Source organism: Macaca thibetana, chromosome 7, assembly GCF_024542745.1.
Source record: "Macaca thibetana thibetana isolate TM-01 chromosome 7, ASM2454274v1, whole genome shotgun sequence".
Taxonomy (NCBI): domain Eukaryota; kingdom Metazoa; phylum Chordata; class Mammalia; order Primates; family Cercopithecidae; genus Macaca; species Macaca thibetana.
The window spans coordinates 2,228,314-2,253,769 of record NC_065584.1 but is presented as its reverse complement, the minus strand read 5'-3'; the positions used below and the strand labels follow the sequence as shown (position 1 = coordinate 2,253,769).

The 25,456-nt window shown below is 60.6% G+C and overlaps 4 protein-coding genes across 9 annotated transcripts in view; 2 read left to right on the top strand and 2 right to left on the bottom strand.

Annotated features, from left to right (window-relative positions):
• NUDT14 (nudix hydrolase 14) overlaps positions 1-18,938 on the bottom strand; it is a 51,397-nt gene extending 32,459 nt beyond the window's left edge. Inside the window, exon 1 of the mRNA XM_050797000.1 lies at positions 18,935-18,938. The gene's annotated coding sequence lies outside the window, so the exon portion shown is untranslated. The remainder of the gene's footprint in view (positions 1-18,934) is intronic.
• PACS2 (phosphofurin acidic cluster sorting protein 2) overlaps positions 1-25,456 on the top strand; it is a 421,633-nt gene that overhangs the window by 225,661 nt on the left and 170,516 nt on the right. The gene's annotated exons all lie outside the window — the stretch shown is intronic.
• BTBD6 (BTB domain containing 6) overlaps positions 1-25,456 on the top strand; it is a 60,038-nt gene that overhangs the window by 17,674 nt on the left and 16,908 nt on the right. The gene's annotated exons all lie outside the window — the stretch shown is intronic.
• BRF1 (BRF1 RNA polymerase III transcription initiation factor subunit) overlaps positions 8,261-25,456 on the bottom strand; it is an 81,659-nt gene continuing 64,463 nt past the window's right edge. For 2 of the 6 annotated variants that reach the window (XM_050796977.1, XM_050796982.1), the window contains 8 exons: positions 21,658-21,924; positions 20,062-20,123; positions 19,147-19,228; positions 18,994-19,049; positions 17,093-17,349; positions 11,089-11,140; positions 10,088-10,259; positions 8,261-9,576 (listed from right to left, as the gene is read on the bottom strand). In XM_050796977.1, coding sequence (XP_050652934.1) covers positions 9,539-9,576; positions 10,088-10,259; positions 11,089-11,140; positions 17,093-17,349; positions 18,994-19,049; positions 19,147-19,228; positions 20,062-20,123; positions 21,658-21,924 — 986 coding nt within the window. In that variant the 3' untranslated portion in view covers positions 8,261-9,538. Of the gene's footprint in view, positions 9,577-10,087; positions 11,141-17,092; positions 17,350-18,993; positions 19,050-19,146; positions 19,229-20,061; positions 20,124-21,657; positions 21,925-25,456 lie in introns of those variants that run through there. The other 4 variants (XM_050796980.1, XM_050796979.1, XM_050796978.1 and 1 more) reach the window with 3 other exon arrangements.

Sequence of the window (25,456 nt, the reverse complement as noted above, 5' to 3'; positions counted from 1 at the left end):
CGGCCCTAGGCAGGCGAGGCTGTGGCGTGCAGGTGCTGACCCTAGCTCAACCTCAGCCCACAGTGCCGCCTCCACCTGCCAGGTTCTGCGGCACCTGCACTCCCGCCCTGCACTCCCGCCCAAGACCCGCACGGCAGCCAACTCAGCTCTACAGGTGGTCCAGGCTGGAGCAGAGTCATGGAGGCCACCCCCTGAGGTGTGCTGGCTGCCAGGTCAGGCTGGGGTCATTTTCCCAGGCTCCACCAAGGCGGGCACCTGGCAGACAATGTTATTGTCCACAGGGAGGCAGCAATGACTCAGTCGGGCTGGTGCAAAGGCCCCTGGCTGCAAAGGAAAGGAGGGTCCCCACATCGTCTGGCACAGTGGGCACTGCCTCCCTTGGGCAGGAGTGACTGGGCCTTCTGCCCGGCCTCCCATCCCAATCTCAGTCCAGCTAGGGCCTCCTAGGCCTCCGTTGTCAGAGACAGCAGGGCTGGCCTCTGGTCCCAGCTTTGCTGTGAAGTGGGCATGTGTGACGCTCCCTCCCTGCCTGTCAGCGAGCCTGAGCTCCGGCACTTCCCCAGTCTAGGCCCCCCGGACTGCTCAGGAGTGCCCTGACCCCAGCTGTGGCTCCTCCCTGGCCAGGGTCAGCTGGGGTGGCAGCCCCAGGGGGCACTGCGCATCACTGTATCAGGGATGGAACAGAGTCGGGGTTGAGGTCAGGGTTGGGTCCCCCAGCCTAGCGCCCCTGACCTCACAGTCCCAGCCGTGCTCATTGTGTAGGGACAATGGCTTCCTGAGCCAGGTTCCTCTCCGGGCAGGAAAACCACACAGAACCTCCCCTTTGCCACCGCCCACGGCCCCTTTGAAGGGCCTGGGCTGGCCTCAGGCACTGACTGCAGCTTTGGGTCCTGCCCCCGGCGCCACCTCTTACCAGCCTGGCCCAGGTCCTGGCCTCCCCAGGGACCTGCCAGCCCTTCAGGCACGTAGCACAGGCGGCAGAGACAGTTACTGATGGCCCAGGAAGCCGCCAGTCTGAACCGTGCAGGCAGCGGGCTCAACACAGCATCAGAGCTTGGAAGGATGCGGAGTACTGGGCCCGGACTCCCCACAGGCTGGAGACAAAGGCAACCACCCCCACTTGGTGCCTCCCAAGAGACCAGGGTGCATCTGCAGGGTGGCTGAGCCCTGTGGGGGCTGACAGCCAGGGGACCCTGGAAGGTGTTGGCTCTGGGGCAGGCGCACCTAGGCTGGAGAGGGCAGAGGGTCCTGGCACTCAAGGCCTGAGAAGGGCCATCTGTCCTCACGCAGGACAGGGGACTCGAAGTGGGGCTGCCTGAGGGCACGTGCATGCCCTGCCTCCCCAGATGGTCCTGGGGTGCCCCTGGAGATGCAGAAATTGGGGGCCAGTCCTGCAGGGGAAGGCAGGATTGGGGGGCTTTCTAGAGTCGAAGGTGGCAGGTGGGTCTGGCAGAGCTCTGGACTCTGAGGCCTTCGGCTGTTTGTTCAGCTTGGTGGTGGAGGTCTTAGACCCCAGGCAGAGGAGGCCGGGATGTTCAGGCCTGGGGTGTGTCCAGAGCCCCACTGAGGTCTCTGGGGCCAGGACTGGGACTAGGACTGGGATGCTGCAGGGGCGGATAATCTCCTGAAGCTCCCAGGGCTCAGGGTTCCTTTTCCTCCGAGCCCGTCTCCACTGTCTTGGCCAGGGGGTCCTTAGACCCGGAAAGGGAAGGACTGAGGAGGAAGGCAAGAAGGCCTTGCTGTGTGGGATTGGGGAGCACCAGCCAGGCAGGGCCCCAGAATTCAGCAAAGACCTCATACAACGGTAAATAACATCAAGGCATCTTCGTGGCCTCCAGATTCACCGGATGGGGTGCGAGGTGGGCTTCATTCCCCGGGAAAAGGCCAGGTGCCCCAAGGACGTAAATGTCCACTTCCAGATGGTGCCGCCCGTGGCCGCCAGGGGGCGGGCCAGCCGAGTCTCCCGGACACACCGGGCAGGCCGGTCCCGCAGGAGCCTGGATCCCGGGTGCCCGTCCGTCAGTGGGTCTATGTCAGCCTGCTGTGTCTGGTTACTATCTGAAAGCTCCGTGGGAGAACGGCTGGGCGGCCCCCACCCACCCTCACCCAGCTGTGGGGGCTGGGAAGGGCGTGCTCCACACTCCCCCCAACTCCCTCAAACCAGGGGAGCAGGTGGCAGACTCAGACTCCAGACAATGACAAAAGAGCCCCCCATTTCTGGCCCCAGGCCCAGCAGCTCCTCATGTAGCAGCCCCCACCCCACCTGGAACAGGACCAGAGAGCAGCAGAAGGGCCTAGAAGAGGGCTACTGTCAGTGCCTTCAAGGACACTGGGGGACAGAAGGTGGAAAGAGGGGTTGGGAGGCGGAGGGAGGGGATGGGGTGGAGGTGAAGGGAGGGGTGGGGGATGGGGAGTAGGCGGCAGAGGGAGGGGTTGGGGCATCCTCAGGGGCTGCCTGGCATCTGCCCTCGAAGAGCCTCAGACACTCAGTGGGAGGCCTTGCAGGTGTCCCTCGCTGCCCCAGCAATGCCCAGCCCAGGCCCATTCTGACCTACTCTGGCTGGACTGACCAGGGGCCTGCTTGGCGGAGGGGCAGACATGGGCAGCAGAGGGCACCTGGGGGTTGGGGGAGTCTGGGCCTGTCTGCTGTCCGCTATTCCAGGGGCCTGGGCAGTGGGGGGTCATGCTGGAGCGCTCACCCAGCCTGTTGCTTCCTCACTCCCCACTCTGTGGCCGAGGGATGGAACAGGTGCCAGGTCACACAGCACTGGTGTGGGCTGGGTGACCATCAGGTGCCAGAGTCACCAGACACAAGCACCCAGACCATCCCTCCCCACCGCATCTGTGGAGAGTGGCCGCAAGGCCAGGCCTGGTGACTCCTGGGCCCTGTCACGGTGCCCCTTCGAGGAGAAACTACCAAGAGCATCCCCAGTTGGGCACGGTGGCTCACACCTGCTGTCCCAGCTACTCCGGGGGCCGAGGCGGGAGGATTGCTAGAGCCCAGGGATTGAAGGCCAGCCTGGGCAACATAGCATGAGTCAAGCTCAATAAAAATATTTAAAAATTTAAAAGATCATCCACAGGCCCACAAGCATCTGAAGGCTCAGCTACCATGTAGTGTGGACTGGGGCCAGTTGTCTGCCCTTCCATGCACACACCACATCCTCCTACATGCCCGCTATTCATGCACACCCAGTACGCGTGTACACGTATGTACATTCGTCTGCATGCACGTCTGCTCGCACCCATCCCACCACCATGTATGTGCAAGGGCACTCACATGTGATGTGTGCACAGGCATACGTACGTAAAAGCATTATGCATTTCTCTGTGGATGGTCACATGCCTGCACGTGTGTGCCCCTGAGGCTGCCAGCTCCATCCTCTCTCTGGCTGGCTGACCCTAGCCCAGCAGCCAGCAGCCAGCAGCCTGTGTGGCCCTCAGCCCCTGCCCTGCCGTCACTTCTGGCATGCGGGCAAAGGTGACTTGGACTTGGTGGAGGGCAGAAAACTGCCCAGGAAAGCTCTGTGGCTGCATGAATGGGCAGAACCTGCCCACTATGCCCCACCTGAAATTGGGCTGGACACCCGTGCTTCCTGCCCCCTGGCCCTGAGCGGTATGTGCTGAGCTGGGGTGGGAGCGGTGAACAGAGGGGCCTGGTTGGTCTTGGGTCCCGGCCCTTGGTCCAACAAAGTTCCCAGCACACACCACCAAACTCCACGCTAGGACAGGGGTCCAGGATGCTCCAAGGCTGCCCAGGCATATGCATGCGCTCATGGATGCACGCACTCACACACAGACATGCTGCATTCCCAGAGGGCCGGCCCCTGGCTGGTGCACGCCAAGCACAGTGCGGGCACACGAGGAGGCCTGGGGACTGTGGGAGGCTGGGGAAGTTGGGGTATCCCTGGCAGACAGACCACGGCGGCTGGCTGCCAGTCACACTCCCAGCCTGAAATAGATCTTGCCACATGTGGGGACAGCCCCGGGCCACGGGAGAACCTCCAGGGCTCTGCCTCTCCAGTGCCAGCAGAGGCTCTCCAGGGCCCAGCTCTGCCCATCCAGGGTCCTTGGGGTTCCTTGGCCCTGTGGCCCTCTCCTGCGGGGCCCACTGCTGCCCTCTACCCTTGCAGAGCCTCAGACATGTGGTGGGAGGCCAGGGGCGGGGAGAGAGGCCATGCAGGTGCCCCCTCCCACCCAGCAATGCTCCAGCTTTGCAGCCCTGAGCCTGCAGGGGCACCCCTCCCCAAGGCACCAGAAGGGAGAGAAGCCGCCCAGGACAGCAGCTGGAGGGACCGGGCCTCAAGTTAAACATCCAGCCAGTCTCCACAAGGACACACTGCCAGGGTTGGGGCCACTGCCTTCTGCAGCCCCTACTCACCCTTCTGTCCTTGAGGCCCTGCCCCTGCTTTTGGCAGCTCTGGGCCGATGCCAGCCTGCCTTGAACACTCAGCCCAGGCAGGCAGCTCAGGCCAGTGGGGAGGGGAGAGTGTCTGGCCACACTGGGAGCAGCAGCCGGGCTGGGCCTGCCCGGGGCCTGACTCTGAAGCTGCCGACCTGCCCATCAGCCGGTGGTCCCGACCTCACTCCACGCCACAGGGGAAGGCTCCAGGCGCCACCCAACGTGAAGCAGCCAGCTGCGGAGGGATGCTGGCCATACTCACTCCTCAGCGCCAGACAGAGGCTGCCGGGTCATCCGTTGTCAGCTGTGTTGGGCACGGGATCTACTCCCTCTGGCACTTGGAGTCTCCTGCCAAGCACCTGCGCTCAGGAAGGCCTGGAGACAACCAGTGCCCCTGCAGGGACTTGAGGAAGCCAAAGTCAGGGGTGCAGATGCCAAGCCTGTCCCTCCCCTGGACAGTGTGGTCCACACCCATATGGTGGGGCCAAATGAGTATGGGGCAGAATAAAAGCCAGTGAGCATGTGGGCAGGCATGGCAGCCCCTCCGCAGTTGGGGTACGGGGTGTGGGGCATGGCAGCCCCTCTGCAGTTGGGGTACGGGGTGTGGGCAGGCATGGCAGCCCCTCTGTAGTTGGGATACAGGGTGTGGGCATGGCAGCCCCTCTGCAGTTGGGGTACAGAGTGTGGGCATGGCAGCCCCTCTGCAGTTGGGGTACGGGGTGTGGGCATGGCAGCCCCTCTGTAGTTGGGGTACGGGGTGTGGGCATGGCAGCCCCTCTGTAGTTGGGGTACGGGGTGTGGGCATGGCAGCCCCTCTGCAGTTGGGGTACGGGGTGTGGGGCATGGCAGCCCCTCTGTAGTTGGGGTACGGGGTGTGGGCATGGCAGCCCCTCTGTAGTTGCGGTATGGGGATTGTGGGCAGGCATGGCAGCCCCGCTGCAGTTGGGGTATGGAGTGTGGGCATGGCAGCCCCTCTGTAGTTGGGGTATGGGGTGTGGGCATGGCTGCCCCTCTGCAGTTGGGGTACGGGGTATGGGCAGGCATGGCAGCCCCTCTGTAGTTGGGATACAGGGTGTGGGCATGGCAGCCCCACTGCAGTTGGGGTACGGGGTGTGGGCATGGCAGCCCCTCTGTAGTTGGGGTATGGGGTGTGGGCATGGCAGCCCCTCTGCAGTTGGGATACAGGGATTGTGGGCAGGCATGGCAGCCCCTCTGTAGTTGGGGTACGGGGTGTGGGCATGGCAGCCCCGCTGCACTTGGGGTACGGGGTGTGGGGCATGGCCCAGCTTGTTCTCTGGGTCAGGGAGTGAGGTCACAGGGCAGACATCCCTAAGGACTTGGCAAGGAGCCCAGAGGAGGGGAAAGGTCAGATCTTGTGCCCCACCCACCAACTCTGTGGCTTAAGGGGATCCCTCCAGGGGACTCTCCCCACCCCCAGCTCCATGGGCTGCAAAGGAGGAACCGTTCAGGCACAGAACATTGGGACCAAGACAAGGGAGCTCAAGGCTGGCTGTGGCAGAGCCTTGGGCCTGACCCAGCCCTGAGCCCCAGAGGCCCCACCCCCTCACTCTATGAAGCTGTGCAAACCACTTCTCCCAGGCACCCCCAAAGGTGGACACATGCTCTCACAAAGCCCTGGACCACTGAGCCCCCAACTGGCTGTTCTCCAGTCCCGTCAGGACTGGAACCTGGTATACATGGGGTGGTGGTGGCCACCAAACACCAGGTCCCTAAGCCAGCTCGTAACAGCCTCAGATGGTCCTGCTCTGAGCAGGCAGCAGGCGGCGGCGGGGGCTGCTCAAGGCTGGGGTGTGCGTGCCTGGCAGGCCCAGCCCAGAAGGCAGCATTCAAGGGAACAGCTAGCAAGCTGGGCTAAGAACATTGAGGTGGAGTTGAAAGGCTGGGCTCCCCCTTCCCTGAGGCTGCAGCATGGTCTGGTCCTGGCACTGGGAAGGGCCCAGGCAGAAGGTGCCCGAGCTGCTGCTGGGCATGCTGGCAGGCCCCGTGCAGCTGCAGGGTCACAGCTGGCCAAGCACTGCTTCAGGCCTGTCAGCCTCTGGGTTGGGAGATGTGGCCCCCAAGCCACTTACGGGACTGAGGGATACAGACCTGAATGCACCCCTTGAGCTCTAAACTCGTGGCAGGGAAAGCCCAAACCCAGGGTTCAGGCCAGCACCCAAAGGCGCCCGGCCACCATGGCTGTCTACTCCTGGGCCACAGCACCTCAGCACCTTGGCCACCCAAGTGTCTGTGTGGCACAGGTCCCCACGGCTCCAGGGCCACAGCGCCTCAGCACCTTGGCCACCCAAGTGTCTGTGTGGCACAGGTCCCCACGGCTCCAGGGCCACAGCGCCTCAGCACCTTGGCCACCCAAGTGTCTGTGTGGCACAGGTCCCCACGGCTCCAGGGCCACAGCGCCTCAGCACCTTGGCCACCCAAGTGTCTGTGTGGCACAGGTCCCCACGGTTCCAGGACCCGGACGCTCTGCTCCACACCGCACCCTCTCTGGGAAGTCTTTCCTCCACCAGCCCAGAGATGTCCCACCAGCTGCTGTGGGGCTTGACTCGGGCACACTGGTCACCGTCTGGCCCCGCCTATGCCCCTCAGCCCCACACCCCAGCCATCCTCTCCCTCCTACGCCCCAGCCCCCGAGCCCCACCCGACCCCCGCAAAGGGTGGACAGCCACTGTCTCCTGGGCCTCCCCTTCCCCCGGCCCTCACCTCCCACCCACCTCTCCAACCCTCCCCTCCCTCCAGCCTCAGGCAGGCCCTTCAGCCAATATCCTAAACCACCTGTGTGCCCAGTTGCTCCTGCACACGCAGCGTGGAAACCTTCTTTCCTGGCCTCCCGAGTGGAAATGCCCAGCCAGAGCTGTCTGTCCTGAAAACCTCCCTCCAACACCCAACTGCCCCCAAAGCAGGTATCCCTGGATGAGGTTCCTTCCCTCCTGCAGAGCTGCAGCCCACCTGCGCCTGGGGCCCCACAGCCTGGCAAAGAGCACCACGAGAGCCAGACACTGCCCCCAGCCCTGCACCCCAGCACCCAGGCCGAGGGCTGGATCCCTGCACACAGGGCACTGCCTGCCTCGCCTGTGCCCCTCAGCCACACATCTGGTCTCCTCCTCAAATAAGATCTGGTGGCAGGTATCACCCATTTCACCCCCCAAATCCACCCTCTTCGACCTCCAACAAAACCCCCCCTCCATGCCACCTGGCTGTCATCTGTGGCCCGGCCCCAGTGGCCACCTGCCAGGCCGGGAGCCCCTCCAGCTGGTCCTCAGGGTTCCTCTAAGAGCACCCTCTCCAAGTCCCCGGCCCTGTGGCCCCACAGCCCACCTGCACCTCCCTGGGGGGCTCTGGGTGCCGGCTATGGCCCCCAGGCCCGCCCACCCTGGCCCAGGTGCTGCTTCCTGTCACCTCAGCCTCAGTGAAGCCCTTGTGGACTGGTCCTGCTGCTTCACTCTCTTCACAGCACTCACCTCCCGGTGCCCACACTGCGCTGGGGCCCAAGCAGGGGCTTGTCCACCCGGTCCCCTGTGGCACACTCATGCCCAGCCCACGTCCAGCCCAGGCTGATGCACACTCACTCACAGCTGCTGCAACAGTCAGGGGGACCTAAAGACCCCACACCCCTCACTCAGGGCAGCCTCTGGGTCGCGGGGGCTAATAATCCACGGCCAGGCCGTGCAGCCAGCAGCCCCAGTTCTTGACCTGAGACACGGGTCGGGTCACAAAGGGCTGGCTCCAGCTGGCGCTATGTGGCCCCTGATGCACCTGACATGGCGCTACGTGGCCCCTGATGCACCTGCCATGGCGCTGCCACAGATCGCAACACGGAATCAAACAAGCCTCAGGCGATTTCTGTTAAGTAACCACAGATTTTTCTGCTTTACTAAATCTATTCTTCCCCCGAGCCTTCGAGAAGCCCTGGCAGGACCCAGGCTGGCTGCTGAGCTCTGGGCGGGGGTATGGGGGGTCTGGCCTGCTGTGGGCCAAGTGGGGGCAGGACAACAGCCCATTCCATGGGGAGGATGCAGCCTCCGGGGGTCAGTGTGGCACAGCTCTGCCTCCAGGCCACCCTCTCCTAGGGACACAGGGTGAAGCCCCCTCCTTGGCCACATCCAGGGCAGCCATGCCAGAGCTGAGACCCCCTATGGGTGGTACTGGGACCTTTCCATGAAGAGGCCAGGCCCTGGGGAGGCTCTCGGGCCTCCCTCTGCCCTCCCGCCTGGATGGGGGACCTGATCCAGCTCTAACAGGGAGCACCACTGCCCTCTGGCTCTGTCCACGGGGCACTCCCAACACCAGGACACTATGCAGGCCACGCCCGCACTGCCTAGTTATGCTCAGGGCGGGTGGGCGCCGGTCTCAGCTGTCGGGCACTCAGTTCATCTGCGGGCAGCCGCAGGGCTCCTGGGGACACAACCCAAGTGTCCCCGAAGCAGAAGTCTGAACCCCATGCTGCTCCAGGCGGTGCAGGCAGTGGGAGGGGTCTGGAGGAGGCAGGGGTGGCGATGCCTGCCTTGGAGGAGGCAGGTATCTGGATGCAGGGCCACAGCTGGAGCCAGAGGACCTTCAGACAGCGTGGTCGCGGGAGAGCTGCTGCCTCTCAGGTGCCAGACCCTCAGCTCCCATGGCTGCGCCAGACAACTGCAGGGCTCCAGCTTCCTCTCTGGCAGAGGCCACCGGTGCCGAGCGCCGCTCAGGAGGGATGGTGCGGAGGGTGGCTGGAGACTCCAGAGCTGGTCCTGAGTCACAGGGCCAGCACACTCAGCCCTCCCACACGTGGACCAGCAGTGGGGCTGCCCTAAGCCTGTTTCCTTCCAGTAGCAACACTACACTGCCGGCCTTGGAGGGTCCTTGGGTGAGTCGACGGCAGGCAGCGGGACCTAGCCCTGTGCACACCAGGCCCACATCTGATCACACACAAGCAGACGCTTGGTCCGGTTTCCCTTGCTGGATAGAAACACAATCCCAATGGCAAGTTCCACAGGGGACAGGGCTGTGGAGCAGGTGCCACCTGTCACCAGGAGTCTTGGTGCTGGGGCCTGCCTGCTGCGGTCCTGTAAGCCCGTCTGATGCTGAGGAGACCCGTGAGGCCCCCCGCCAGGATGCCACCTGCCTGGAGGCCACGCTTCAGTAGCCATCGTCTTCATCGCCGTCACAGCCGTAGTCTGCAGAAGAGCACAGTCATGAAGCCCAGAGCCCCTCCCCCTCACCCTGTTCCTGGTACCCCTCCAGGAGACTCCGGCCCCAGCCCCACTGGCTGTGGTCCCCGTGCCCTGCCAGGAGCCATCTTGGGCTCCTCTCCACCTCCTGGGACTGGCATGCACCCAGAGCAGGGCCTCGCTCCTTGTTGAGGGCACCTGAGAGCAGCATGGGCTCCCTCAGCCTCCCTCCCTGGGCATGCAGGTCCACGGTAGTGGGCAGACCCGGGAACCTCATGCTGCTGGCTGGGCGGCCCTCATGGCGGGTACCTCACTGTCCCTAGCCTCTCTGACCCTGGCTGGCTCCAACCTCACAATCGACATGACCAATTTACAAAATGTCTTAGTTCAAATTTCTTTCCAGGGAGAAACAGAAATTCAACTTGAAGCCAACAGGCCCAAGTTCAGGGATCATGAGGGGTAGTAGCTGATGCCTTTAATTCCCCTGAACCCCTCCCAGCTGTCGGGCCCCACCCACCATTGCCGCCCATCATCTGCAGGGCACTGACGCAGGGCTCCCCGTCCTCCTCGTCAGGTTCCTCCTCGTCAGCCTCCTCATCAGCATGGTACGACACAGGCCCGCTCTCCACCAGGACCGCCTGGGGCCTGGCAGGCTCAGCTCTGAGGGCGGGAGAGCTTGGGAGCAAAGCCTGGAATGAAGTAGGGCTTGGATACACACAGAGCTGGGAGCACTTCCTCGCAACAGACCCCTCAGACCCCCTAGGCCGGGCCCAGGATGCTCAGCCACTCCTGCCCCTCCAGCGGGTCGCAGGGTTGGCCAGGGCTCCCAGGCCCACTGGCTCCTTCTGGCCTCCTGGTGGCTGCACCATGAGCTGTGTCAGCATCAAGATGCCACCCTCAGGCCTCTGCCAGCCCCTGCTCCTATACCCTACTGGGCCCCACCCCAGCGCTCGGGGAGCACGCAGAACGCCTTTCCAGACCGTAGGCCTCGGCCGAGGACACTGTGGCCTCTGCCCCCGGGGGGCTTGGCCTGGCCTGGCCCCCAGAACATAGACAGAGGCTGCTGGGGCCGCAACCCGCCAGCACCTTCAGCTGCACTGGGACCCTCCCTGCTGCTCCCTGGTTTCCTGGGCCAGACCAGTCACCAACAAATGACAGTCCAGATAAAAGACCCCTGAGCCCTGAAGGGCTGGGCCCTGTGACCTGGCAGTGCCTGCTTCCTACATACAGGTTCCCTGCAAGCACCAGGCCCACAGCAAGGCTGCTCACCCTTGGCCCGAGCGCTGAGCAGGAGGCACACAACGGTCCCCACTTCCTGCCCGCTCCTGCTCCAGCAACCGGGAGCCCCGCCCTCGGGCCTCGATTCTCTGGCCACGCCAGGCCAGTGTGGAGCAAAGGGGCAGGTGCCTCTGTCAGGCCTGCTCTCCCTGTGCTCACAGACCAAGCATCTGGGCCCAGGAAGAAATGGGTGGGCTGCCTCCCAAGGTCCCCCTGCCCTGGCTGCCTGGGACAACGCACCTCTCCTGTGGCCGCCTTCTTTGCTGGCTGCGTAGACACCAGAGGCCTCAACCTGCAAAAGGAAGCACAGCATGGTGGCCTCAGCCCAGGCTCCCAGAACGCCTGCCCACTTGTTCCCTTTTGCCTGTCTTCACTTCCCCAGCGTTAACTGATGGTTTCTCGGTCCCTCTGGAAGTCTGGTTCTGTGTCCAGCCTCTGTGAGCTCCATCAGTGCTCACCTCACCTCAACACAGAGCTCTTACCCGTTCACATTCTCAACAGGGTGCACCACTTGACGCAGAAACACAGAAGCGGCAGATGCCCCGCTCCCCGGCCCACTCCTCTTCCAACAGCGCCTGAGCCCTCAAGCAGCTGCCTGCTGCCCTACTTCACTCAGGGCGGAGGGGAGGGAGGGGAAGGGACACTGTTAGACCCGAAGACCCCAGACTGCTTCCCCAATCCCCGTCAGGCCCAGGGCAATCCCTGCTTCACCTGACAACACCCTGCACAGGGCCTGCTCACTGGCCCGCCACACACAAAGGCCAAAGGTGCCTTCCACATGCCAAGTCTTCTTGGAGACTGCTGGTCCCCCCAGGGAGACAGGGGACCCCACAAGAGAAGACGCAGGCATTCCCCGCAAGCCCCAGCATAGACACACAGGGCTGTCAGGCGGGCAATGAGAGGGCTCAGGGCCTGTGGGGAAGGACGCAGCAGGGGCAGAGCCCTTCCCTCCAGGGCACAGCTGTGTGGGGAGCGGTAGGGGGCCTGAGGCAGGGCCCTGCCTGTGACGTGTCAGATGAACTCTCGGGACACTGGGAAGGAACCCCACGACAGGTGGACATTAGCAGAACACCCAGACATGGAGCTCCGCTCGGGGTGAAGCTGACAGCAGGTGTGAGCCAGGCTGAGGCCCCAGGCTCCCCATGCGGCCCTCTCCGTAGTCTGGAGGAAGTGGGACCCTGAGCTCCCAGAGCTCCTGGTGGGGCTGTATCCTCAGGCCAGGCCTCCAGCCTGGTTCCTGGAGCCTGGCAGGCACTGCTTCGCCGTCCCCACCCCCATCCCTAGGCCCACTGTGCAGTGGAGCGGGGGCCTCTGGGGATGGCGGCTGGCCCTGCGGCGGAGCTTCCCAGCAGGCTGACTGCGATGAGACACCCCACTGTGGTCTCTCCAAAAGTGGCTGGCACTCCAGCAGGCAGGCCCGGCGGCTGGGTCGGAGGCCTGATCTTGGCGGGTGGGACTAAGGCCCCAGGAGATTCATGCTCCGGAAAGTCAGGCCACCAGGCCCCCATCGAGGAGGGCCCTGAGCCTCCCCCAGCTCAAGGAGAGGCAGTTTCTGTTTTTCTTTTTTTCCTGAGACGGAATCTTGCTCTGTGACCAGGTTAGAGTGCAGCAGCGTGATCTCGGCCCGCTGCAACCTCTGGAAGAGGTAGTTTCTTCGACTTCAGCAGACTGTGCCTTAGCCAGAGGGGAGCAAATGCTGGCGGGCAGGACTATGGGGCCACAGGGAGAACGGCGCTGTTACGAGGGTGAAATTCCTGCAGGGACATGCCCTTCCTCCCCCACCTGGCACTGAGGACATGCTGAGATTCAAGTCACAAGGTCCTGCTGCACTGACCCAAGGTTCTGAGAGACAAATCCAGCTTTTCCAGAACCAGGAAGCAGCTGTGCCAGGCCTCACCCTAGGGGGCCAAAAAGCTCCCTACTCCTGCAGAGCCCGGCTGGAGAGAGGGTGCGTGGTGTTCAAGGGTGCAGAACCGTAAGCGCTCCCGGGGTCTGCGGGCTAGCTGGGGGCCTGCCTCAGGGGCTTCCCCTTCCTTGCAGTATCCTGTGTGAATCTGAGGCAGCCAGTCCACATGGGAGGGTCTGAGAGCACCTGGAGAACAAGCTCCCACCTGCCATCACCTCGGCCACGGCCTTGGCCTGTAAGGGGGTCCCCAGCCAGGGGCCTGAGGATGTGGAGGCTCTGTACCCATCGATCACACAAACCCACTGCTGGGCTCAGGCTGCTCTCTCTCACAGCCACGCCAGCACGTGTTGACCCCACTGGCTGAAGCCCGGTCCCAGCCCAGCTTGGGGGACCCTGGGGCCTGTAAGCAGACAGGAGGGGAGCTCATCTGGTGGGCCCCACCTTTTCCCCCCTTCTAGATATGGGGGCTGGGGCCCACGGTCCACGTTGGCCCCTCTGCCTGTCCCCAGAGGGGGATGTTCAGGCATGATGGCAGACTGATCTGCCTGGGCTAGAGGAAGACCCCGAGGGTCACACGAGCCTGAGTGACCGCAGAGCGAGGAGGACACAAGCTTGGAGGGTGCGGCTGCCCACACCCCCGCGTGGCTCAGCTGCCCACACCCCTGCATGGCCCAGCTCAGGTTCTGCAGGTGTCTGTCATCAGGGGAAGCACGGGTCACGACACGGGACTAGGGGCAGGTGGCCAGAGGGAGACGGGCTGGGCAGCCACCAGCAGCCTAAGAGAATGGGGGTGCAGCTCAGGCTGGTTCCCCCACACCAAGGAGGGGCTGTCATGCCTGGGCCACCCAAGGCAGCACGGCTGCTGCTGAGGGACGCTGTGGTCGCTGGGCTGAGGCAGTGCCTCCTCAGCTGAGCCCCTCCTTGGTGGTCTGTCCCCACCTCCCTTCCTCAGGTTGGGGCCTCAGCCTCTTTCCAAGCAGTCCAAGTCCCTTTTTCCTCACCCGAGCGTGGGTGAAAACCTGCCCCCATGGGCTGCAAGGGCAACCGGGACGTGCCCTTCTGTCCCCAGGTAGACCCCCCTCTCCCCTGCCCTGCTGGAACTGCCTGAGCTGCCCAGGCCTGAGTGGGGGTGGGGGTGCGGAGGGCCGAGGTATCCCAAGCCCTGAGGTCTTCATGCTTCCGTCTTAGAACACTAAATATTAACGAATCGGATCATGGCCATTTGCGGGGGAAGGTTGATGGGTTTTGAATGCAGAAAGCAATGCATGAACACGCAGATGTATGTGCACATACACTGTGTACACACAGACTCACGCGCACACACTGCACACACTCGAGAGATTTAAGACACACACACGCCCCATGCACACAGAGAGACACACGCACTGTGTATACACATGCGTGCACATGTGTACACAGAAACAGACATGCACACACACTGTGTAGACATACAGGTACACGTGTTGCATGCACACACACTGCATGCACAGAGACACATAGGCATGCACATCTGCACTTGCACACAAAAACTTACACAGACATACATGCCCACATACTGTGTGCAGTCACAGATACAGGCACACACTGTGCACACACACAGGCATGCAGATGCACTGTGTGCAGACACAAGTACACATGCACACACACACGTACTGAGTGCACCAACACACACGTACTGTGTGCATATGCACTGCATGCACGGACATGCGCACACACAGCATGCATAGACACAGGCACACACGCACATGCACACACTGCATGCACACAGGCGCACACACACTGCATGCAGACACAGACACACATGCACATGTGCACACACTGCATGCACACAGACACAGGCACACATGCACTGCATGCATACAGACACAGGCACACATGCACATGCACACACTGCATGCACACAGACACAAGCACCCACACACTGCATGCACACACGCACAAACACACTGCAGGCATACAGACACAGGCACACAGACACATGCACACACACACTGCACTGCAGGCACACAGACACAGGCATACACGCGCACACACTGCATGCACACAAGCACATGCACACACTGCAGGCGCACACACATGCACACACTGCATGCACACAGGCACATGCACACACACATTGCATGCACACAGCCACACACACACTGCATGCACAGACATAAGCATACACACACATGCACACACACTGCATGCACAGACACAGGCACACACGCACTGCATGCATGCAAAGGCACACACACGCACACACACACTGCATGCACACAGACACAGGCACACACACACTGCATGCATACAGACACAGGCACACATGCACATGCACACACACTGCATACACAGGCACAGGCACACACATGCACACACACACTGCATACACACAGGCACACATGCGCACACACACTGCAGACAGGCACAGGTGCACACACACTTCATACACAAGCACATATGCACACACACACACTGCATACACAGACACAGGCACACATGCACACACTGCATGCACAGACAGACATACACGCACATGCACACATACACCGCACAGGCACACACACGCACACACTACACACACAGGCACACACTGCATGCACACACACACCGCATGCACACAGACACAGGCATACACGTACTGCATGTACTATGTGTATACAGACACAGACACACATACACACACACAGAGACACACATGCACACCGAGGCCTTGTCTGGGCCAGCTGGTCAGATGTGACAGAGGGGGCTGTGAACTCTAACCAGGCACCAGAATCACCCAACTGGGACAGGACCCCCATCCCCGCTAGTGCTGACAGAGACTGGCTGGGCAGGCAGCAGACACTGAGACTCAGGCCTCAGATCCGACCTGAGAGTGCTTGGGCACAGGGGAACCAAGCCATGGACCTGCCCTGACTTCACCTCTGCCCCACTGACCTCCTACGCATGCCAGGAGCTGTGCTAGGAATGCTAGGAGAGCCACTGCATGGCTGATGTGGAGGAGACAGCTCATGCGGCCCTCCTGAGGGGCTGAGATGCCGGCTGAGAAGCACCAGCCTGCAAGGAGGTCAGGCTCCCTCACAGACCAGCACCTGGGCACTGCGGGGCAGGCCCATAGCACAGCCAACTCTCACAGGGTGGAGTGGCCGGCCAAGCAGCTCAAAAGGCCAAGGAGAAACCACAGCAAACAACAGGAGGCCCTGACGGGGCTGCCGAGGGTCAGCACTGCCCCACAGGGGAAGCAGCTGGAGACAGCGCAAGAGATCCCAAGGAGCAGTAGGACCAACAGACGCTCCCAGCCCAGAGACTCGGTGGGGTGGAGTGAAGGTCGGAACCACTATAGGATGGACCCAGAAGCTAAGCCGCCGATCCCATCTCCACTGCCAGGAGGTCACATGGACTAGCCGCGGGCCCCAAAGACGCAGTAGGTAAGCCCAGCTGCTTGTGGCCTCGTCAGGAGACCCTGCAGCCGCCACCCAGAGGCAAGCCGTGCACGGAGGCTGAGCCACTCCAAGGAGGCCCCGCATGGAGTGGCAGAGCCTCGTGACCCTGTGCGCTGAAGCCAGCACATCCCGCCTTTGACAGTCCCTCAGCCACATTCTTTTTTTTTTTTTTTTTTTTGAGATGGAATCTCGCTCTGTCGCCCAGGCTGGAGTACAGTGGCCGGATCTCAGCTCACTGCAAGCTCCGCCTCCGGGGTTTACGCCATTCTCCTGCCTCAGCCTCCCGAGTAGCTGGGACTACAGGCGCCCACCACCTTGGCCGGCTAGTTTTTTTTTTTTTGTATTTTTTAGTAGAGACGGGGTTTCACCGGGTTAGCCAGGATGGTCTCGATCTCCTGACCTCGTGATCCACCCGTCTCGGCCTCCCAAAGTGCTGGGATTACAGGCTTGAGCCACTGCGCCCGGCCCCCTCAGCCACATTCTCCACCCACATCCTCCTTCCTCAGCGGTGCGCTGCTCTCACCCACCACCTCGGCAGAGACAGCAATGCAGCCTGGGTACGCAGAGCAGGCACAGGGCGGCAGGGCTGGGGGCTCGTCTTCCTGAACCCAGGCTGGAGAAGGGGCCGACCCCACTGAGTGTCCCATCCCCTCCTTGGGACAAAACAGAGCCTAGGCTGCAGGACCCCTCTGACAGCCTGCACCGCTCATCGGGTCACAGCGGGCCAGACCAAGGTGAGCCAAGACACCATCAATGCACCGGAGACGGCCCACCGGTCCCCAGCATGCAAGGCAAATGCCACTCCAGGCACTTCTGTGGCCTCGGCTGGCCCCTGGCAGCTCCAGGACCCGAAGCCATGGGCCTCTGCCTGCCCTGGGCTCCTGCCCTAACCCAGCCACGCAGGACAGGATGGTACCTTTTCCCCACACTGGTCACAGGGTCAGCCCCACTTCTGCTGGCCGGCGTTCTCCTTCGTGACAGCTTCCTGGCACTGGTGCTATGCTCGGGCTGCGCATCCTCCCTGTGCGGGCTGCCCCCGCCGGCGCTGCTGAGGCCCCGGAGCACACTGTAGTTGATCTTGCTGGAGATCTTCTTCTGCTCCAACATCTTCTCGATGGCCTCCCTGGCGGTACTGGCCTGAATTGGCTCCCGTCGCTTGCAAGACTTCTTGGGCTTGACGGAAACATGCAAGAATGCCTCCCGTGAGTCACGCCTGCTGCACTCGACCACCAGGGCTCCATGTGAGGCCAGGAGTGCAGGCCCTCAGAGGGCTGCTCCTGCCTCCTCCTCCCAGAACGTGGGCCAGCCTGGCGCTCTCTGAGCCTGCCCACATCAAATCCTGCCCTCCCAGGTGAGTGGGGCACGTGGGCTGGCATGGGTGCTGGCAGGGCCTCCAGACAGCAACAGCAGCAAATGTACCACATGCACATGGCAGGGAGACGAGCTGCCCCGGGGTCTCACACAGGCAGGGCCACAGGCGCACGGCAGGGTGACGAGCTGCTGCACTGTGAGGGCCACAGCAGAGAGGCTACTCAGTGAAGACAGACAATCCGTCCCAGCACCGCAGCCCAGGCCAAAGACAGACAATGGCCGGGCACGGTGGCTCACGCCTGAAATCCCAGCACTTTGGGAGGCTAAGGCGGGCGGATCACAAGGTCAGGAGATTGAGACCATCCTGGCTAACACAGTGAAACCCCATCTCTACTAAAAAAAAAATACAAAAAAATTAGCCGGGTGTGGTAGCAGGTGCCTGTAGCCCCAGCTACTCAGGAGGCTGAGGCAGGAGAATGGCGTAAACCCGGGAGGCAGAGCTTGCAGTGAGCCGAGATCGCGCCACTGCACTCCAGCCTGGGCGACAGAGCGAGATTCCGTCTCAAAAAAAAAAAAAAAAAAAAAAAAAGACAGACAATCCGTCCCAGCACCGCGGCCCAGGCCAAAGACAGACAATATGTCCCAGCACTGCGGCCCAAGTCAAAGACAGACAATCCATCCCAGCACTGTGGCCCAGGCCAAAGACAGACAATCCATCCCAGCACTGTGGCCCAGGTCAAAGGCCCCAGCTGCCCGAAGACCCTGGATCTCATTCTAGGAGCTGGAGCCACAGACCACTTCAGGGCCATCGGCCTGCACCACCCCTGCTGCCCTCCCTGCATGACAACCTTCCCATGTGGCCCAGCAAGGCCTGGGACGTGCTGTTGGGTGGGGCGGAGTGCCTAGGTTCCTAACTCCCTGACCACACGCTCCCCGGGTCCTCCTGAGTGGGTAGGCCCCACATCCGCCCTCCCAGACACCTACAGCTTGGTCCGAGGGACCCCAGTCTCGCCGGCAGGGAACCGGCTTCCTGTGTTTTCTCCTGCTCAGTCACTCAGAGGCTCAAGCACTGCTGACTGCACCATGAGACTGAAGGCACGGTCCCCCCTGGAGTGAGCCAGCTGAGCCAGGTCACCACGACGACCACAAGGCAGGGAGGCATTAGAGTCGGACCTCCCAGGTCATTAGAAGAGCAAACGCCGGTTACACAGGCAGGAACCCCAGCATCCAGCCCCGAGGCCCAACACAGTCTGCCCTGGTGCCGTGTCCAGAGGGTCACTCCAAGGCTGAGCACACGCCCTCCAAGGTGAAGCTGACGGCTGGGCGCCTGTGGCCAGCACGGGGCAGGACCTGGGGGTTAGGGACATGGGTCTGGGGTCCAGAGCACATGGCCTCCAGCTGCCTACCCTGGGTCACACGGGGAAGGGACATTCCAGAGATATTTGCCCCCCCCCCCTTAACCTGGACACCCCCGAGAAGGCCAGGCCCGGCGTTACAGGTGTCCACCTTGTGCTCCTTGTAGATGCCAAGCTCCTTCTCTTTGGCTATTCTTGCTTCTTTTTCTAAAAGTTCAGAAAAGGGGCCGGTGTCACTGAGGGTCCACGCCCCAGGCCTGCGGGCTGCGCGTCCTGCGTGTGAGTGCGGGCGGGTGGCGCTTACCCCTCTGTTCCCGCAGGTACTCGGCGTTCTCCCTCATCCACAGCTCGGCCTTCACGCGGGCTTCCGACTCATTCAGGATGTACTGGGCGAGCACAGGGAAGTGGGGCTGGCTTTTAGCCTTCGCGCACCAGGGAGTGCTAAGGTCGTGCTGACCAGCGGGAAGTATTTCCTCCGTGAGAGGAAGGGGAACCAGGGCCAGCCTCTATTTAGTGCGGAGCCTGGGCTGATGTCTTCCCGCTCGGGGTGAGGTGGGGACCTGCTGCACCTCTGCCTGTCCCAAGGCCAACCAAGCAGGCCACACTTGTGAGACCCTCTAGGGCAGCTTGCAGGCCCCGCTGACACCAGGACCTTGGCCAGCCAGAGGGCAGGCTACAGGTCCCCACAAAGGGACCAGGTGAAGGTGAGAGCCACCCACTCAGGAACAGATGGGCCAGGCTGGAGGGGTCTGAGGCACCACGTGGCCATGAAATCAGGGAAGAAGACTTCCTGCCTGACAGAGGGCAAGTATGTTGAGATAAACTGCAAAGAGCTGGTCCCAATGGCTGGAACCCCTGGGGTTTGGGGGCACACAGTGCATGTGGAGTCAGTGGGTACCCTCTTGTGTCTGGAGACCCCCTCGATGGGCTGACCCTGGTGCCACTTGTGCGATCTGCCACAGGCTACATGCCCAGAGGGCCACAAGGGCCAGGTGTAAAGCTGGGGGCCTCCCGACAGGCCGCCCTGGAGCCAACACTGGACAGGAGAGTCTGGGGGTGGGTCCTGGGAACAGTGGCTAGAAGGCCAGGAGCCCACTTCACCCAGCGGGGTGGGCACTGGGCAGGGGAGATGGCCAACCCTGCCTGGCCACTCAGGGATCCTTGGGCTGCAGTGCCCTCCCAAGCCTGGCCCCTCCTGGGAAGGGGTGCTGCCACTCACCCTGTCAATCTCCAGGTCGTCAATGCCACTGAGGTCCAGCTCGCCGTCTCCCGAAGCATCTTCTGGAGGGAAGTGCAGCATCAGCATCACTCAGCACCAGCTCTGATGATGGGAGCACGGCCACCACCTGGGCTGGCTCAGGACCCTGGGTCTGGGCTAAGGGTCTTCTAGAACCCCATCCCCTCCTCTGCACCAGGGGGTCACGCCCTGTTTCCCCACATGGCCACGTCTCTTTAAATGCTTAGCTAAGGATGCTAAGTGAAGACAGCAGGACGCCAAACTCAAGCTACGAAGGAAAATCCCAGCACTCCTGTGCTTTTTGTAAGAAAGCAACTTTTTAAGATTGGGAGACAGAGGCTGTCTGGCCCCAAAGACCGAGGGAGGGCACGGAAGCTGGGCAGGAAGGAAAGGCCAGGCCACGGGGTGAGACAGGGGTCTGCGCTGGGGGGCGCCAGCTCCCTATCACTGAGCCCATAGGTATGGGGATAGAAATGAGGGAATAGAAATAATTCCAGAGTCCAGGCCCAAGGGAGCCTTCCATGATCACGCTCAGGACACCCCAAAACCTGCCTGTCACCCCTGCCCAGCCCCACGTGGTCCAGGCAGCATCTGCACAGCCTGGAATTGGGACAGCCTCTCCTTGCCACAGCCCCACACCATAGCTGCCTGCCCCATGCTGCCAACTCAACTCCAGCACAGGGCTGGACTGTCTGGGGTGCTCTCCTGCCACGCTGTTCCATGGCTGAGGCCTGAGAGGGCTCCTCTCAGCACTCAAACAGGCAGCCCTCAAGGCCCCCCATGGCCCTTCCTCAGCCAGAATGGCCCTTTCTGCTCAGGGTCACTGTGCCGCCAGCTGCCCCGGGAGCCTGTGCACGTCCCCTCTGCCTGTTGCTCTGTGTGACCTGCCTGGGTTCCACCCACACAGCAGCCCCAGCCATCAGGACTGTCTCCACCCCCGGCCCAGAGGTCACTCGATAAATATTTGCCTGGCTCCTCAACACAGAGGCCAGGCCCTGGTGCCCGACGGGAGGCAGGGCCTGAGGGTGAAGCGCTGTAGGAAGGTCCAGGCCTTCAGCCAGGGAAGCCTGTCCTGGCAGGGATGGGGGACAGGACCCATCTTTCTCCTAGAGCTCCCAGCCAAATGGGCAGGGAGGAGGGGGCATGATGGGCACGGTGGCCTGGCCTGGGCACTATGGGACAGGGGTGCCTCGTCGTTGCCATGACCAAGCTCAGCAAATGACGCTCCCCAACCATGTTGGACAAGTGGATGAGGTGTGGAGCTGCCCCGTGGGACTCCTGGATGCAACTTGTGGGCTCTGTTCTCCATGGCCCCTGTGGCCTGCAGGCGGTCCCAGTGAGGGTGACGAGACCCACCGCATTCCGGCATCGGCACACACCCAGTTCTTCACACCAGGACCACTGACGCCCACACAGCCCCACTGGGGGGACTGGTGGTGCCCCCACCCAAGCCCACCGCTCGAAAACACCACACCTCCCGACAAAGGATGGCAGCATCCAGCTCTCCCCCTGAGAGGCACACGTCGGAAAGCTCTCCTGATGACCTCAGCCACCCTCCAGGGCTCCATCAGAACTCACTGGGGTCGTTGCACTGCGAGGAGATGCATTCGCGGATCGAATCTGAGATGCCCAGGCTGGCCGCAGTGGGGAGGGGGTCCAGCAGGGACCCAAGGGCTGGAGGTCTGCCGCCCCACTCGGGGTTTCCTGTTGCTTCCGAGCTGCCAGGGGTGCCACCAAGGAGCTCCCGGTATAAGTCCTTGTTCAGGTGGCTGGCCGCGGCCTCCAGCTCCTCATCCTCCGTGTCCTCCTCGCCACACAAGCTGGACGCGGTGTCCTCAGCGGAGCCTAGGGGTACACAATCCACACACCACCTGTTAACCAGGCAGAGGGCCAGGGCGCCCACTTTTGTGACAAAAAACAATGCTACCAAGCTGCCAGGTAACCCAGAGAAAGGCTGTCGCTGCACGGTGCCTGGCGGCCACGTGCCAAAGAACGAGCCTCAGGCCACACCTCACACTGCACGCAGAAGTTAGCTCAAAGCAGATCACAGACCTGGGGGGAGTTAAAGTACAGACATCTCAGACAGAAAAAGTTTGACCTTGGATAAGGCAAATATTTCTAACGGCTCTAAAAGCAGAATCCATAAAACACTGATAAAACGGGTTTCCAAACAATTAAGAACTGCCCTTTGAAAGACATCATTAAGACAATGAAGACAGCCCACAGGCTTATCTGCAAATCTCACAACTAGTAAAGGACTTAAATCTAGAACAGATGAAGAATTCCCAAAACTTCACAAGAAAACACAACCCAATTAAAAAAATAGAAAAAAAAACTGAACAAAGGCTCCCACAAATATGACATATGGGTGGTAAACAAACACATACAAAGACCTCCTCCAGTCCTGAAGGAAACGCAGATGAAATCACCACCAGCTACTCCTTCACAACTCAGAACCTCTAGCCCTGAAAAGAAAATGGGGCCATGCCTCCCAGGCAGGAGGAACATACTCCCTCGAGCTTCCACGCATGGTGACACCCCTTTGGAGACAACCTGATCATTTCTTTTTTCTTTTTTGAGACGGAGTCTCGCTCTGTCGCCCAGGTTGGAGTGCAGTGGTGCAATCTCCACACACTGCAAGCTCCACCTCCCAGGCTCATGCCATTCTCCTGCCTCAGCCTCCTGAGCAGCTGGGACTACAGGCATCTGCCCCCATACCCAGCTAATTTTTTTTGTATTTTTAGTAGAGACGGGGTTTCACTGTGTTAGCCAGGATGGTCTCGATCTCCTGACCTTGTGATCCACCCACCTCGGCCTCCCAAAGTGCTGGGATTACAGGTGTGAGTCACTGCGTCCAGCCGACAACCTGATCATTTCTTAAAGACAGACAGGTCATGGCCGCCCACTTGAGCCCAGGAGTTCCAGACCAGCCTGGGCAACATAGCAAGATCCTGTCTCTATGAAAAAATGAAAACTTAGCTGGGTGTGGCGGTGCCCGCCTGCAGTCCCAGCTACTTGGGAGGCTGATATGGGAGAGTTGCTTGAGCCCAGGAGGTTGACACTGCGGTGAGCTATGATCGAACTACTGCACTCCAGCCTCGGTGACAGAATAAGACCCTGTCTCAAAAACAACAAAAAAAGACACACACACTTGCCTTTCACATAACCCAGCAATTTCACTCCTCAGCAGCTGACCCAAAAGGAAATCAACATCCACACAAGGACCTGTACACCAGGGTTCAGGAGTGCATCTGAAACAGCCCCGAACGTGCAATGTACTCCAACAGATGAATGGCTACACACCTCAGCGTGTTGAAGGACTACCAACTGCCACGCCACAGAAGAAAAGAACAAACCATTGATGGACTCAACATAATCACACTGTGAAAAAAGCCGAAGGGAAAAACATATTTTACATGATCCTACTCGTACGGAATTCTACAGAATACAACTAATTTATAATAACAAAAAGTAGCTCACTGGGGGCCTGGGGCAGGAGGGGGGGCGCTGACTAAGGGCCTGTGGACCCCGCAGGAGCCACAAATCTGTGGGTTTTCCTGGTTGTCACTATGGCTTGACAGGTGTGTGCAGACGTCAAAGTTCAGAAATTAAACGGCGCATTTTAAACATGAGCAGTTTGTCATAAGGCAATTACACCGCAATAAAGCTGTTAAAAATCACCCAATGGTGAATTTAAAAGACAGAAAACAACTTTCACGGAAGGAATGTGAATCTTCCCCCTTGAGCTAGGTGTTCACTTCTTGAAACTGCCTGCTGTTGCCACAAGTAGCTCTAAACTAACCTAATAACGCCGCACCCAATAGCTTAACGACGTACGGCCAATCACGAATAAATGTTATTATTGTAAGCCAATGACAATTCCTGACAAACAACTTTGTATCCATCCAATCACTGTCCCTTTTTGCCTTTAAAACTCCATCTGTGGCTGGGCATGATGGCTCACTCCTGTAATCCCATACTTTGGGAGGCCAAAGTGGGCAGATCACTTGAGGTCAGGAGTTCAAGACCAGCCTGGCCAACGTGGCGAAACCCCGTTTCTTTTTTTTTTTTTTTTTTTTTTTTTTTTGAGACAGAGTCTCGCTCTGTCGCCCAGGCTGGAGTGCAGTGGCCGGATCTCAGCTCACTGCAAGCTCCGCCTCCCGGGTTCCCGCCATTCTCCTGCCTCAGCCTCCCAAGTAGCTGGGACTACAGGCGCCCGCCACCTCGCCTGGCTAGTTTTTTTTGTATTTTTAGTAGAGACGGGGTTTCACCATGTTAGCCAGGATGGTCTCGATCTCCTGACCTTGTGATCCGCCCGTCTCGGCCTCCCAAAGTGCTGGGATTACAGGCTTGAGCCACTGCGCCCGGCCTTTTTTTTTTTTTTTTTTTTTTTTGAGACGGAGTCTCGCGCTGTGTCACCCAGGCTGGAGTGCAGTGGCGCGATCTTGGCTCACTGCAAGCTCCGCCTCCCAGGTTCACGCCATTCTCCTGCCTCAGCCTCCGAGTAGCTGGGACTACAGGCGCCCGCCACCACGCCCGGCTAGTTTTTTGTATTTTTAGTAGAGACGGGGTTTCGCCATGTTAGCCAGGATGGTCTCGATCTCCTGACCTCGTGATCCACCCGCCTTGGCCTCCCAAAGTCCTGGGATTACAGGCTTGAGCCACCGCGCCCGGCCGCGAAACCCTGTTTCTACAAAAAATACAAAAATTAGCTGGGTGTGGTGGCGCATGCCTGTAGTCCCAGCTACTCGGGGAGATAAGGCAGGAGAATTGCTTGAAACTAGAGGGTGGAGGTTGCGGTGAGCTGAGATTATGCAACTGTACTCCAGCCTGGGTGACGGAGTAAGCCTCCGTCTCCAAAAAAAGAAAAAAGTCCACGTGTAACCGCTGCTCACCAGAGTGTATATTCAGGGCAATGAGACGTGTCCTCTCTGGCTGCACTCCTCAAGCTTGACCCAAATAAATTATGTAGATTAATTTTGCCTCTGCTTCTTCCTTTAAGGTTGGCAAAACTCATCTTAAAACATCCCACTCTAGATTTTGTGTGTGTGTGTGTACTGGCGACAGGGTCTGGCTCTGCTGCCCAGGCTGGAATACAGTGGTGCAATCACAGCTCACTGCACATCGAACTCCTGGGCTCAAGTGATCCTCCGGCCTCAGCCTCCCGAGCAGCTGGGACTACAGGCGCGCACTCCCACACCCAGCTAAGTTTTTAATTTTTTGTAGAGATGGGATCTTACTATGCTGACCAGGCTGGTCTTGAACTCCGCTCAAGCAATCCTCCTGTATTCGCCTCCCAAAGTGCTACGATTACAGGCATGGACCACTATGCTTGACCCACTCTAAGTCTTAGATTACTTTCGTCTCAATGTGTTCC